Raw genomic sequence first — 15072 nt, 5'->3', positions numbered from 1 at the left:
TTTATCTGAAAGCCCAGGCAAGTGAAACGATGGCTTGTGGCTTGTTAGATTGGTTTTGATCTGTGACACATTAATCACAGCATCGTTGCCACTATCGAGAGGAAATGGGAACGCAGTTGCCGAGGTTTCCTTGGCAACCTCATAAAGGAAACCCAGTTTAAGGCCTATTTGCGTTAAACACTCTAAAAGAAGAGGGTGTGGGAGGACTGGATCACTGCAGAATCTACAGAGATTCTGTACTGGAGGGCAGGGTCTTTTTTGAGGCCTAGTTTGGCACTGAAATTTCCATTTTTTATTTTATTTCAAATAAATGTTTTACTACCAGCACCTATTTGTGCATGTAAGTGCTAAATACTTGAGTTCCAAATACTGTGACAAGATAATTCTGTGTGTGTGTGTGTAAACAGGGAGCGGCAGCGTATCCAGAGAACGAGGACCAACAGCAGAGGCTGAGAGAGGCTGCAGAGGGTCTGCGGGTGGCAACCAATGCCGCGGCTCAAAACGCCATCAAGAAGAAGCTGGTCAACCGGCTGGAGGTGAGAGAGAGCGCAGGAGACCGGTTTATCGTTGCAGTCTAGTATGCTGCAGAGTTCAGTGAAAAATGCATGAAGCCTATCAAGTGGCCACCTGAAATGAAGATCTTCTCAGCACATGATTGGTGACCTCTCAGTGACCTTGTTAGAATAATCCAGTCCCGTACTCTGTCACCGTCAGCACAGAAATGTGAAAAGGTCTTGACCCTTTGTACACTGCATGTTCCATTATGATGCTACTGGTCCATTTGAAGATCCCTGAAGCTTCAGCCATTGTGGTGTTGGTGGCTGTGGTGACCCTCTGGTAGATTTCAGCATTGTATGCCTCATCAGCAGCTCAATGCCAGGAACCAGGATCTAGAGTAACACAGAGAGATATAGACTAGATTCGGGTGGTTACGGTAGATGCCTGTATACATGTTGAGTGCTACATGGCCCAGGTGGTCAACTAGGACAACCTAGGTAAAAAATAAGTCACAGTATATTTTTGTTTTAACTGTTATGGAATGCTTGGCTAAAAGTATCTGTAAAAAATGGCTCAAAACTGTAAACTTTTCATATTTTTGAGGTCCATTTGTAAGTCCTACACAAGCAGTTCTCTAAACCTGTGGCTGATCATGGTAGATCAACAGTTGCACTAGTCAAGTACAACAGTATAGTCTATACTAGTGAAGTATAGACTTCACTATAAAAGTTTAGGGTTGGCTCATTACTACTTGCACCTAGCAACTTTACCTCCTCGGAACTTTACACCATTGCCATGGGTAACTCGAGCTGCCACTGACCTCAGGACTTATCTCGTTGCCTGTTGCCCTCCATTTATTGGTTCCTGAGGACGTGCTCATTCAATACACCTGATGGAAAATGCTTTTTTATAATAAGATTTAAAAAAAAAAAAAAAAAAAAGCAAATCCTTGACTAATGTTTTTATCTGTTTTATCTCTCTGTTGATCAGACCATTCCTCCTCCCTGCCATTAACCTCAAGCTGCTTCCGGAGTATCGTCCTTTAGGGTTTAGCCCCTTGTCCTGAACACGGTCTTGTCCTTTATGAAAGCAGACTTTTAATATTCTAGACCGAGAGGAAGAGGAAGGAGAGGGAAGGAATGTGCTCTCCTCCGCCGATGTGGCTATTGCACCACGCTCTACAGGCTGTTTGTTTTCCACCCCACAAAGATCACATTGTTGCTCAGGTCCTTTTTTCCTCCACTGCTCTCCACCCACCGAAGATGGAATGTCCTCTCTTCCCCTCCTCTGTCTTCCACACGCTCCTTGCTGATACATCAAAGGCATTTCATTTGTGCATTGGCAGGAACATGCAAAATGTCCCCTTGAATGGTTTCACACTTTTCCTTTTCTTTCCCCCGGAGACGCGTTTTGCAGGAATGCTCGTCGTTTTGAGAAATTGCACCGTCTCGTGCCTGTCAACCAGCTTTCCTGGCTGATTGATTTCAGTAGATGTCAGAGATGTCCACAGTCCTCTCCGCTGTGTCATTCTTCATGGCTCTCAGTGAGATTTCGAGAGAACAGATGAGCTTTGTCATTTTTATCTGCTTGTAGGCCCAGCCCAGTATAATGGCGTCACTCACAGCAGAGCCGCGGGAAAATCAGTCAAGATGGTGCACAAAGGCTGAATAGCTGCTTCTCACTCTGCACTGCTGGACTCTCACATCAAATGTCTTTTCTCCCTCTCACTCTTTACTTCTTTGATGTAGAATGCAGCAAAGCAGGCGGCAGCTGCAGCCACCCAGACCATCGCAGCCTCCCAGAACGCCGCTGCCTCCAACAAGAACACCGTCTCTCACCAGCAGCTAGTCCACAGCTGCAAGGTATTGTTTCATGTGCCTAGTGCATTTGTACATTTAACAGTTGGTTTTAAACAGGGCAATAATATGCACAATCCTTCATAATCACCATATAACCACAAGCGAAGCCTGAAATAAAAGTCTGATTATTAGGAATACATGAAAGCATATGTACGCATGCATGGTTCTTTACATTCAGCAAGTGCAAATTTCTACAATAAATAACTGAAAGTAAAAGTAGTCAAGAGAGGTTGATTGGTTTTGAAACTGCCAAAGCAGCCCTCCATGTTTTTGTAGGTAGCTGTTGAAAAGTGTATTAATAATATCTAGCAAACCCGTAGTGAATTTTTTTTTTTTTTTTTTTTTTTTTTTTTTATAAAATGTTGTACCTTACCCTGCAGGAACGCTAGACAGTTAAGGTTGTGGTTGTGTGTGTGTTTCTATGTGATGTAACACCAGGCTGTAGCGGACCACATTCCCCAGCTGGTTCAGGGCATGAGGAGCAGTCAGGCACAGCCTGAGGATCTGGGAGCCCAGCTCAGCCTGATCATTGCCAGCCAGAACTTCCTCCAGGTTCCATATCCTCCATCATTACTCCATTGCATGTAACTTGATCTAGACACCTGAAGGTCTAAGTTCATTTCTTGTTTTTTTTCCCTTCCCCCAAGCCTGGCAGTAAAATGGTGACGTCCGCAAAGTCAGCTGTTCCCACAGTGGCTGACCAGGCAGCTGCGATGCAACTGGGCCAGTGTGCCAAAAACCTGGCCACTTGCCTGGCAGAGCTCCGGACAGCAACACAAAAGGTGCGCTGTGCCCCCTTCTCTAATTTCTCTCCCAAAATGCACACCTTTCACGTTTTCAGCACTAAATGTCTTCACATGTTTTCTCTTCATATCTGTTCACTTTAATGTCATGATTCCAGGCACATGAAGCCTGTGGGCCACTGGAGATCGACTCTGCTCTCAACACAGTCCACACACTAAAGAACGAGCTCCAGGATGCCAAAATGGCTGCTCTTGAAGGTCAACTGAAACCACTTCCTGGAGAGTCGGTGAGAATCCTGGTCTCGTGTCTGCACCAACTGGCCACATTATTAGGAACACGTGTTATAGCCTACTGTATGTTTGGACCATGGTGGACTACTTGATTCAAGTTCTGATGTGTTTTTCAAAAACAAAAAGATAAACTTTTGTCATTGTCAATGCTGTGTTGAGAGTGGTTTCTCACCTAAATATCTGATTAGCAGTATTCCTGATGAATGGTAGTCCTAATGTCAGTATGGCACAAATATAAGATTTTTTTTTTTACAACAGATAAAGTTGTGTTGTTTTACATTTCATGGGGCAGTGGTGGCCTAGATGCTAAAGATGCAGACCTGTGACCGAAGGGTTGTTCAATACTAAACCAGCAAGGTGCCACTGAGGTCCCAAATCAATTTCATTTGTGTGTTTGTGCTAAAAAGTCATCTTATGTTTGGGGTTGTCTTATAATTGGGCTAATACACATTAATCTAATTTGAGTGTCCATAATAAACAAGATATTTTTTGGTGGACACAAAAAGACCCCACTGACCTAGTGACTTAACTCTGATTTGTGGCTCTCTCCAGTTGGAGAAGTGTGCTCAGGATCTGGGAAGCACATCCAAAGCTGTAGGGTCCTCTATGGCTCAACTCCTCACCTGTGCAGCACAAGGCAATGAACACTACACAGGTATGTCTTATAAGAACCCTGCCAACATTTTCTATCTGTAGTTCATGTGAAATCATTTTTGTTCAGTTCACACACTTCTCTCTCTAGGATAACAAGGCTCCCCCAGCCAGAGAGATGTAAGGTTACTCATCGTAACAGAAGAACGAGTCTATTTCATTTGCTGTCAGCTTCGCTTTTAGTTTAAAAATAAAAAAATCAGGGCTGCAGCGGCATCTACTTAAGCTTCTCTGTCTTCCAGGATGCCATGCAGGTTGAGATTTAGGGCGACATAGAATTTAATCATGCTGATTGAGCAACAGAGCCTACTCACTAGGGGAGAAGTGGGGGAATAGTGCCGCTTGCCTTCAGGTCTTGCTCACCTAATGATTTTTCACCAGCCCTCCTGACTCAGTGTTTGTGTATATAAAGATTTTATTTCTTTATTTCTTTTCCCCTTAGACATTGAGTAAGACTGATTTTAATAGTATATTCTTAACAATGAGTCCCGAGCTTCCAAGTTCTGCCAGTGGCGAATGTGCTCACACTGCTCATTAATCTTATTTTCACCAGATTTAACATACCATCAGCAATTGCATCTGCTTGGCTGGGTAATGCAATTTGATGCAATTTGCTGCATTCTCTGAGCAGCTTTTTTGCCAGAATAAGTAAAGGCCAGCTCCCACATGGTGCCTCCTTTTACCATTGACTCATTTGTTTTAACAATGGGGGTGTTCTGGTGCAGCCCCAAAATGTGATATGCTCTTTATTGAGTTGCTATGAATGTTCTGGAGGGAGGTTTAACTTCTGGGTCGCTGCTATAAAAACATGAAGCCTCAATAGCTGTTTACTTTTAAGCGCTGGAGGTCTACTTCTTTTTTCACCCCAGTTAACATACTACAGTAGATTTTCATTTATCAGACACCCTTATCCAGAGTGACTTACAATCAGTAGTTACAGGGACAGTCCCCCTGGAGACACTCAGGGTTAAGTGCCTTGCTCTGGGAGCCAAGTGGGCTTTGAACCTGTGACTTTGTGGTCTTCTGATGGTAGAGGCAAAAAAATAATAAGAACTTGCTGTGGACTTATGTGGACTTGTCATGTCTCATGTGTTGCAGGGGTGGCAGCCAGAGAAACTGCTCAAGCTCTTAAGACATTGGCTCAAGCGGCCCGTGGTGTGGCTGCCAGCACTACAGACCCCCAGTCTGCGGCGGCCATGTTGGATTCAGCAGGACACGTGATGGAAGGGTCAGCCATGCTGATCCATGAAGCCCATCAGGCTTTAGTCTCCCCTGGTGATGCTGAGAGTCAGCAGAGACTGGCACAGGTCAGGAAATGCTGGAAAATGGTACATATAGTCACCGTGTCAGAACCTTGGTTCTCAAATTATGGTACGTGTACCACTGTGCAATTATTGCTCCTTCTAGTGGTACACAAGGAGACTGAATTTAAACACACAAGCAGCTGTAACTATTAGTTATAATCTCAGTATTGTTCTTCTGTGTAGTTTTTTCACTTGCTCTGTGTTTGCAGTATTGGCAGTGGCGTGTTGAACAAAAATAATTCATATTAAAAAAAATAATAATAATTTTCACACAAAATATCCCTTTTGTAAACTTTAAATGCTGGTCATTATTTTTGGATACTCATTGTGAGAAGTGTGAGAACTACTGCCTTAGATCTATTGCCTTGCCTGTCCATACGATCTGACAAAAATCATTTGTAATTCATTTTGTAATTCATTGTCTCCTAACAGCGGGTAGCCCGTCTTAACCCATCGCTTCTCTTCCGAAGTAATTAGCTTGTGTAAACTGTGCCTTTTCTGATTCACGGATGGTAGCACGCTGCCCTAGTTTTCAGACACACAGCAGCTAACTTTATGATTTTGTTGACGCCCCTGTGGGATATAAACATATTCCTCGGCATATGCTTGTGACAGTAGCATAAATTAGGCACATCTCCCCCATCCTTTCCCCTCCATGGGGCTCTTTTGCTCATTTTTGACTTCTCTGCAAATTTTCCCTGGGCAATTGTAAAGTTCTTAATGGTGTCTCACTCATTCTATGTGTGTGTGTGTGTGTGTGTGTGTGTGTGTGTGTGTGTGTGTGTGTGTGTGTGTGTGTGTGTGTGTGTGTGTGTGTGTGTGTGTGTGTGTGTGTTTTTGTAGGTGGCTAAGGCCGTCTCCCACTCCCTGAATAACTGTGTTAACTGCCTGCCTGGACAGAAGGATGTGGACATGGCACTCAGGAGCATTGGAGAAGCCAGTAAGAAGTTGTTGGTGGAAAATGTGAGTCTTCCAGTACCTGTGGGAAGAATGTGAATGTAGTCTGTAGACCTGTAATTGCCTTAAATGTGTAATCAGCTGGTTTTATTTTAGTGAACCAGGATTGTTGTGTTGTTGTCAGAACCATTTCTCTTTATATCTATATAATTTTTTAATCACTGTTTCATAGTTGGGACATATTTCCTTTGCACTACTTTAATTTAACAGTGCAAATTGAGAATCATGGGTAAAACCCCACAGCACTGCATTGGGTCCATTAGACCAAATGAGACCGGAGAGCATAATAAAGCGTTCTTTCACATCTGTGGAGAGATGGGAGACACTCAAAAGAACTGATTCGCACAAATTCTCAAAAATACCGGCACGTCACCTGACTCAATATGCCGAACCTTCAGCCAAAAGACTAAATATAGGTTGCATGATTGGTTGTTATACAGATGTTGCTGCCAACAGTCTCTCCCATATTAATTGTGGCTTTCTGATTACTTCAAATAATGTACAGTGTACCAGAAATGATTGGTTTGGTAACCAATCCACATATCTAGTATATTATATCTATTTATTTTTAGTGCAAATTTTATTTACATGTTTTATTCATAGCAGCTATGGGATTAGCAGCGGGAAATAAAGCAGTTAGCATCACTGAAATTAACATGCGTTGCGTTACTGTTCTCGTCCAACCAGCCTCAGGAGCTGAAAAGCTTTTTACCTTTCTTTGGTGAGGGGCAAGTTCACCACCTAACTAATTATGATTGGCTAAGGTTGAGCAAGGGTGACACTGCAATATCGAGTGCAAAAGTAGTGTATTGAATTGAAGGTAAGAATGTAAATGTTAAATGTATATTATGCCCTGGAACTAAGTCTTTATTCTAATTTATAACAAGAAATTTAAATCTAATTAAGCTCCTCTCATCATCTCACACTTCATCAAAACTAGCAGCCAAGAATGTGGAAGTTGATAGAAGCACAAATCCAAGTGAGGATAAAGAAGGAGAAGGCGGAGCCACGGCAGCCTTTTTTTTTTTTACACATCATTTAACACGTTAAATTACTTTCCCTGGTAAATAGTTACTTTTACAATGCCTTAACTTTGGAAAGAAGTAACTAGTAACTCTAACTTTTTCATTAGGTATATTTGTTATTAACCTAAATCCAGGGTAGAATGAACAGAAAAGGTTTATTGCAGTTATTTGCGTGCCTATTGTCAGCTACAGTTTTCGTGATTTGACCGCTCTTATCAGTGTGTTTTGAAGAAAATCTTCTGGATTAAACAGCAACGTAGTGGCTGTAATATGATTAACGACACTCACCCACTCTCCAGCTTCCACCGTGCTCCAAGTCCTTTCAAGAGGCGCAGAGTGACCTGAACCACACGGCCGCTGAACTGAACCACTCTGCGGGGGAGGTGGTGCACTCCTCCCGCGGCACCAGCAGCCAACTGGCCGTGGCCTCCAGGAAGTTCAGCGAGGACTTTGATGAGTTTTTGGACGCGGGTATCGAGATGGCCGGGCATACTCAGGTAACCGACTGCATTTGCTGCTGGTTTACCATGAACAACAATGACGTGCAAGGAAATTCAATGACCAAAATGTTATTAGTACATCCACCAAAGCTGGGTAGTTTATAAGGGTTAATTCTTTCTTGCTGATTGGTCCAGACCTTTATGAACAAAAAGTCTTTCAAAAGAGGAAACAAAACAGTGAACTACTCAAAAAGAACTACTCTGAACCCCACCGTGACCAAAACTCACCTTTTACTAACCGGAGAATTGAAATGCAAACTTTAATTTCACCTAAATGGTCTTAATTTTTCATCACGTGTTATTATAACAGTTGTTCGAGGGACCCTTGGTGACTGCAGACGGTGGAGCTCCAGAACCTCAGAGATCAAGTCAAGGACTCTGAACAGCACAGTGTCTCTTGTCACTTAAGCATTTAGGCTTTTTTGATTCATTTGTTAATTAGACCCACTCATCTAATTCACTTAGACACCCGATTGTCCCCGAGAGCGCTTACGCATTGCGACATAATGAGATCTTTGATGATGTTCTCGTTCTGGTTATTTTGCTCATTAATTTGGATGGATCGTTGGGGAAAGGAGTTGATGTAGCATGACACCCAGCTCTTAATCAGGGTTTGGAAAGGACCTGAGAGGCCTGTGGGGGGTGACAGGATGGAGGGGTGGTGAAGCATGGATCAGATGTTGCTTCAGTCAGTTCCGCTGCCTGTCAACAGCAACATGGCTATCATGTCTCCACAAACACAACTTCTCCTGGAAATCAGAAATTGATGCACAGTTAGTGGCTTTTTCAGTGCTGTTGGTGCACAATGGCTTTGGCGACTGCAGTACGCTTTGTGTTCTTATTTTAGAGCACGGATGACCAGATTCAAGTCATTGGCAATCTGAAGAACATCTCAATGGCCTCCAGCAAGCTTCTCCTGGCTGCCAAGTCACTGTCGGTGGATCCAGGTGCAGCCAACGCCAAAAATCTCCTGGCAGCAGCAGCGAGGTAAGCCAGAAACAGCCCAAATCAGCAACACGACAGCCTCTAGTGTTTCCATGGGGAAATCCGGGCCTGGTTTTAGATTTTTTCCCGCTGCTTAATGAGCGACGTGGAGGTTGCTTCTCAGTGGCAGCAACACTGAAACCGCTGTGTGACACTTTGTGTGTGTGTTACAGGGCGGTAACGGAGAGCATCAACCAGCTGATCACCTTGTGTACGCAGCAGGCCCCGGGACAGAAGGAGTGTGACAACGCCCTGAGGGAGCTGGAGGTATTAACATATATTATATATACTGTTTTTTATATTTTGCACTGAGATCAGATTAACTTCCTGATCAGCCATGGGCTCACTTGTAATAATCGTTCAGCCAGATTGTATCTTTTCTATTTGAAAGGATATTTTCAGCTATTTTGTGAAAAACATAGTCCTGGTCTCTAGTTGAATAATATTAAAATAGATTTATAATCACAAATATGTAGGAAGTTCCAGTTGTATTTTCCAGGCTTTTAAGGCACTCCCTCTGTCCTCACTCAAGGCTGTCAGAGGGCTGCTGGACAATCCCAATGAACCGGTCAGCGAACTCTCCTACTTTGACTGCATTGAGAGCGTTATGGAAAATTCCAAGGTATTTGAAACTTGTTAAGAATGGCCAGTCCAGTCAGGAATCTGTCCGACAGCTGCACGCCTAATGGAATCTCTCCCTGCTGCGGTGCTGCTCAGGTCCTTGGGGAGTCCATGGCAGGAATCTCCCAGAACTGCAAGACTGGGGACGTGCCAGCGTTCGGGGAGAGTGTGGGGGTGGCGTCCAAGGCCCTGTGTGGGCTGACTGAAGCGGCGGGGCAGGTTTGCAATTAGCCCGGCACTGCCCATCTCTCCATCTCTCTACAGAATTTTACTGTTAAACAGTTTACAGGCTATAAACGTGATTTTTTTTATTTTTTTTTTTCCCTTCTGTAACCTATACTCTACAATATTTCCGTTTTTATTTCCAGATTTTTAAAATACTGCTTTTATTTGTGTAAAATAGAGATATGTGAAACTTTTGATCCTTACTGAAATATTCTGTTTCCATTCTTAGAATATATATATCATTCTATATTTTTGATGCATTTTAACCATTCTTTAATTCTTATAGGATGACCACATATAGAGTATCAATATAAACTAAGTTCAATAAAAATTCAGGATTACCATGGAGCATTAATGATGTAACATTTTCCTTTTAATGTCCTTAGTTTCCTCATGTTTCCTCTCTCATACTTGCATCATAATTTATTTGTTTGATTTAATTTTTCATTTGTAATTGTCATTTGTAAATATGTCAGTACAGAAATGTTCTGTTTTAATAAGTCACATTCTTCAAATATAAAACAGGCCTCCTACCTTGTGGGCGTGTCTGATCCCAACAGCCAGTCGGGTCATCAGGGGCTAGTGGACCCTATCCAGTTTGCCCGAGCCAACCAGGCCATCCAGATGGCCTGTCAGAACCTGGTGGATCCAGCCAGCAGCCCCTCTCAGGTGAGCAGGCTCATGAACATTTTCCCTCCAGCCAACATTTGACATCCCGACCCCTCTGGTAGGGGGAGTGCAGTGAGCTGATAGGACCTTCAATGGTAAAATCCGTAATCATTTCCCCTTTCCAGGTCCTGTCTGCAGCCACGATTGTAGCCAAGCACACGTCCGCCCTGTGCAACGCCTGTCGCCTGGCCTCCTCTAAAACCGCCAACCCTGTTGCCCGACGGCACTTTGTTCAGTCCGCCAAAGAGGTGGCCAACACCACCGCTAACCTGGTTAAAACTATTAAAGTGAGTTGCAGGCATCTTGCGTTCTTTGGCCTTGTTTAATGAGTATCGGCTTCAGAGGCTGGGTGAGGAGTCTGAAGGGTTTTGTTGTGTGTCCCCACAGGCTCTTGATGGGGATTTCTCGGATGAGAACCGTGAGAGGTGCCGTGTCGCCACCGCCCCGCTCATTCAGGCCGTGGATAATCTGTCCACTTTCGCCTCCAACCCTGAGTTTGCCAGCATTCCTGCTCAGATAAGCAATGAGGTCTGTCTCTGTGTGTGCGTATATGTTTCTTTCTGTGCTTGTGTGTGCATTTATCTCTGTCTCTATCTCTCTTTCTTTTTCTCTTTGTGTTTGAGTGTGCACACGCACGTCTTTTTTTTTTTTTTTTTTTGTGTGTGTGTGTGTGTGTGTGTGTGTGTGTGTGTGTGTGTGTGTGCATGCGTCTCAATTTTGTGTGTATGTCTCTCTCTCTCTCTCTCTCTGTGTATGTGTGTGCAAACGCCTACCCTTTTTCCACTGCAACATTTACCAGAGTTTCGGATTAGATTTCCACTAAGTTGTTTGTTTAGCCAACATCCTCTTGTTTACTGTGTACAATAAAATGGACCCAGAAGCTGCATCATGGCACCGTTCATCAGGCTAATTGCTGTGCATTGAACACCGTTTTTTTACTGTGGTACCAGGGCGCAGGGGTCACATCATCTGGAGCCTTTCTTACAGCTGCTCTTCATTTTATTGTCTGGGATTTGGGATTTGAGATTTGTTTCTACGTGGGGCATTTCCTCAGCCTTTCGGGCTTAAATGTTTTTTTTTTTTCAACTTTATATATTAGAGCTTTAATGATATGTAAACTGAGACCAAAAGTTGTTTAAAAACATTTACGGGGATGCACACCTCCCTAACCCACTACTAGCCTTACAGATGCAGCCAATGCACCAGAAATCACTTTTATGATCTTCAAATTATTTTCTATTTAGTTAAGGCCTGTTTTTAGGCCGTTTTTTTCATCAGGGGTATTTCCTTGCCCCTGTATAAGACTACAAGGGATGTTAGGAAAATGCAGGGAAACATAGGAGCGGTGGTGGCCTAGCAACTAAGTAATCAGAACTGTGACTGGAAGGTCGCAGGTTTAAATCCACATACCGAGCAACACCCTGCTCCCCTGGTGCTGTTCCTTGCTGCCCACTGCTCACAATGGGGTGATGGGTTAAACGCGGAGAACACAAGACTCTTTACTTTACTTTACTTTATTTGGCAGACGCTTTTATCCAAAGCGACTTACAATGGGAAGACACCAGCAATTCTCGTTCGATTTCTATAGAATATCAAGTATAAAAACTAAGAGCCCTGATAAGGCTTAGACTTGTCATTGAAGAACATGCTCGGAGAGTGTTGGGTGCTAGACTAAGAAAAATTATAATGTATTTATACATTTTGTATTTGTTTGTTAAATGTGTATGCATGTGTATGTGTTAAATTTGTCTGTAATATTTTTGGAATAAGAAGGTTTTCACCTTCTTCTTAAAAGTGGTGATAGTCTCGGCTAGTCGTGTGGAGGAGGGCAGGTTGTTCCACCAGCCAGGGACAACAACGGAGAACAGACATGATTGGAATCGGAGACTCGCACTGCACTGTGTCTTTTTGTCAGGAGGGGATTTAAATCTTTTAAGAGGTGTTTGTGAATTGTCACTGATCACTATCGGGTGTTCCCATATTAAATTAACTTTGGATTTAGACAAATTATTATTTCCATAATTGTTGGTGAGGTCATCCACAGCATGTGTTGTCACATGCCGCGTCAATATTAAGCTGTTTCTGTACCTCTTAAATGAATAGTGAAAAGTGTCATAGTTCAAGTCAATAGTGAAAAGGCTCTAATAGCAAATCATTTTGACCGAATCGCAGGGTTCTGCTGCACAGGAGCCAATCCTGCGCTCTGCTCGTGCCATGCTTGACAGCTCCACACACTTGCTGGAAACAGCCCGTTCGCTCATAATCAACCCCAAAGACCCGCCCACGTGGTCAGTCCTGGCCGGCCACTCGCGCACGGTGTCCGACTCAATCAAGAGCCTGATCACCGCAATCAGGTAAGTGCAGTTCTGTGGTCCCGCCTCTCACACGGCTGCCTCTTCACCTCGCGCAGCCTAGTTACTTTTGAGCGGTTTAAAATGACTACTTTCAGATGACCATCAAAATTCAGTAGTAGCTGCAGCATTGGAAGTTTGAATTTAGAAAAAATATATACATATAAATATTTTCCCCTTCTAACTCTCCATGTGATGTATGTATATGATTATGCAGAAATTACACACAACAATTATTTGTTTAATTTTTTTTTGGCACACACATAAATCTGAGAGACAGCGGCATTCGTCACTTATTTCTCAGTTGATTTCATGTATCTGTTTTTAATATAATGCTTTTCTGAATGACTAAATTTTAGTCATCTGCAAAAACTTTATTCGCTAAAATGCTCAAAACAGAAAAATATTATTATATAACAAAAATGCTTATTTAGTCCTTTATTAAAGATCCATTATTTTTTGTGAGATTATTTAACATTAAATACGAGTTTCCCTAGCCTGTCTGTGGTCCTGCAGTGGCTAGAAATGGTGATAGGTGTCAAGGGTCCTTTGGTCATTCTGCTTTGCCTTTCAGAGAGCGGCATAAGGGGAAAGGTTACCTCCCGTTTCTCATGCTTTGTCTGACTAGAGAATTTCCCACCCTTCCCCTCATTAGCATTTAAACTAAATTACACCGAAACTGCATGTCCAGGGGAAATCTCATTGTGGGACTGGACCAAAGTTGCTGTAATTCTGCACCAAAGGTGAATATTGGAAAGAGACTTCAGAAACATTATTAGGGGACACTAAGACCAATATAAAACCAAAATAAAAATGTTTTAATAGGGGACCTTTAAATAATATTGCAGGGGTTTAATAGTCGAAACATTAAAATCCAGCAAATTGTGGACATGGAATGACTGATTGCCGTAGAAATAGAAAGGCAGTTTTGTCACCCGACCGTCACCCAGTCGTATTATAAAATGTAAAGATACACACTGGACGTCCAGGTCCGAATGTCTGCTGAGCTGGAACAGAGATGAGTCTTCTCCTTTCCCCTTCCTCAGTTTCTCTGCTTGTCCATAGAGTGTTCTGGCTGCTCCTCAGGCTGCGTGTGAAGTGTACCTGGGGATTTGCTTTGGATCGTTTTCCTTCTCACTGTGTTCCCCCAAGTGCTTTTGAGAGAGAAGGGTGCGGAAGCTGACCAGAAGGAGACCAGCCTCTCGTGAATTGTTGTTGCGTCCCGACTCGGTCATTACCACTGCTTAATCATCCTATGGCTTCCAGCTAATGCACACTCAACACTGGCTGGGAGTCCAGCCCATCTGGAGCCCGTCCAGAACCATTGTCCTCCAACTACATCCAATCAGCCACGCGCGTGGTCCTGCTGTTTTTATTGCTTTAAGTCATTTTTCCCGCTTAAAAAGCCTGATCCTCCTGTGCTGCAGTCGTGCGTCATGGCGGACTAGAGGGGGTAATTGCATTAGCAGTCAGCCTTCGCTGCTGACAGCGCCCTCACACTGCACCCACCCTCCTCCTCGCTCCTCTCCTTGTCAGGGACAAAGCCCCAGGGCAGCGCGAGTGTGACCACGCCATCGACGCCATCAACAAGTGCATCAGAGACATCGAGCAGGCCTCGCTGGCAGCCGTGGGACAGAGCCTACCCAGCCGAGACGACATCTCTCTGGAGGTAATGGGAAAGCCCTTTCCTCCCCCTTCCCCATGCTCATCTCGCTACTACCTACAGTGTTGGATCAAACCCAGCTTCACTGCAAATCTAATCTGGATCATGTTTGGAAGTCGAGAGCCGTGCTTGCTGCGACCAACGTGCTACGAGACTAGAGGTGTTTATGCTAATGTGCCCGACTAGGCTCTGCAAGAGCAGCTGACTTCTGCCGTGCAGGAAATCGGCCACCTGATCGATCCCATTTCCACCGCCGCCAGGGGGGAGGCTGCCCAACTGGGGCACAAGGTAGATCACTTACAGTCCCAATGAACTGGGTTATAGGTGACAGGGTTATTGTGTCAACATCAAACAATATTTCCTGTTCATCTGTGACTTGTCACTGCGTCCTTCCCAGGTAACCCAGCTGGCCAGCTACTTTGAGCCCCTCATTGTGGCTTCAGTAGGGCTGGCGTCCAAACTCACTGACCACCAGCAGCAGATGAACATCCTGGACCAGACTAAGACCCTCTCCGAGTCTGCCCTACAGATGCTGTATGCTGCCAAGGAGGGAGGAGGCAACCCCAAGGTGCCAACCCCATTACTCTTCATCCAAAATGTCTTCCACATCAGCACAACCAGCACATGTAATTAAGGGCTCGATTAAGGGCTGGTTTGTGCTGGTAGGGAGCCACAGCAGTGCAATAAAAAAGATTTTTAGGGTCATGGAAATGTTTCTGTTTGTCATTACC

At 43.9% G+C, this 15072-nt stretch overlaps 1 protein-coding gene across 2 annotated transcripts in view; it reads left to right on the top strand.

Moving 5' to 3' along the window:
• Positions 1–15072, top strand: part of LOC114766907 (talin-2-like) — a 50150-nt gene that overhangs the window by 11480 nt on the left and 23598 nt on the right. For both annotated transcript variants that reach the window (XM_028958265.1, XM_028958264.1), the window contains exons 12-31: positions 408–536; positions 2247–2360; positions 2796–2909; positions 3005–3139; positions 3259–3387; positions 3944–4046; positions 5141–5349; positions 6190–6309; positions 7628–7825; positions 8676–8815; positions 8986–9079; positions 9345–9434; positions 9530–9652; positions 10184–10327; positions 10453–10614; positions 10715–10855; positions 12500–12681; positions 14215–14347; positions 14528–14629; positions 14739–14909. In XM_028958265.1, the coding sequence (XP_028814098.1) occupies positions 408–536; positions 2247–2360; positions 2796–2909; positions 3005–3139; positions 3259–3387; positions 3944–4046; positions 5141–5349; positions 6190–6309; positions 7628–7825; positions 8676–8815; positions 8986–9079; positions 9345–9434; positions 9530–9652; positions 10184–10327; positions 10453–10614; positions 10715–10855; positions 12500–12681; positions 14215–14347; positions 14528–14629; positions 14739–14909 (2733 nt within the window). The remainder of the gene's footprint in view (positions 1–407; positions 537–2246; positions 2361–2795; positions 2910–3004; positions 3140–3258; positions 3388–3943; positions 4047–5140; positions 5350–6189; positions 6310–7627; positions 7826–8675; positions 8816–8985; positions 9080–9344; positions 9435–9529; positions 9653–10183; positions 10328–10452; positions 10615–10714; positions 10856–12499; positions 12682–14214; positions 14348–14527; positions 14630–14738; positions 14910–15072) is intronic.

The sequence above is a fragment of the Denticeps clupeoides genome, chromosome 17, assembly GCF_900700375.1.
Source record: "Denticeps clupeoides chromosome 17, fDenClu1.1, whole genome shotgun sequence".
Taxonomy (NCBI): domain Eukaryota; kingdom Metazoa; phylum Chordata; class Actinopteri; order Clupeiformes; family Denticipitidae; genus Denticeps; species Denticeps clupeoides.
Note: the sequence above shows the minus strand (reverse complement) of the source record. Positions and strands in the feature narration are given on the sequence as shown.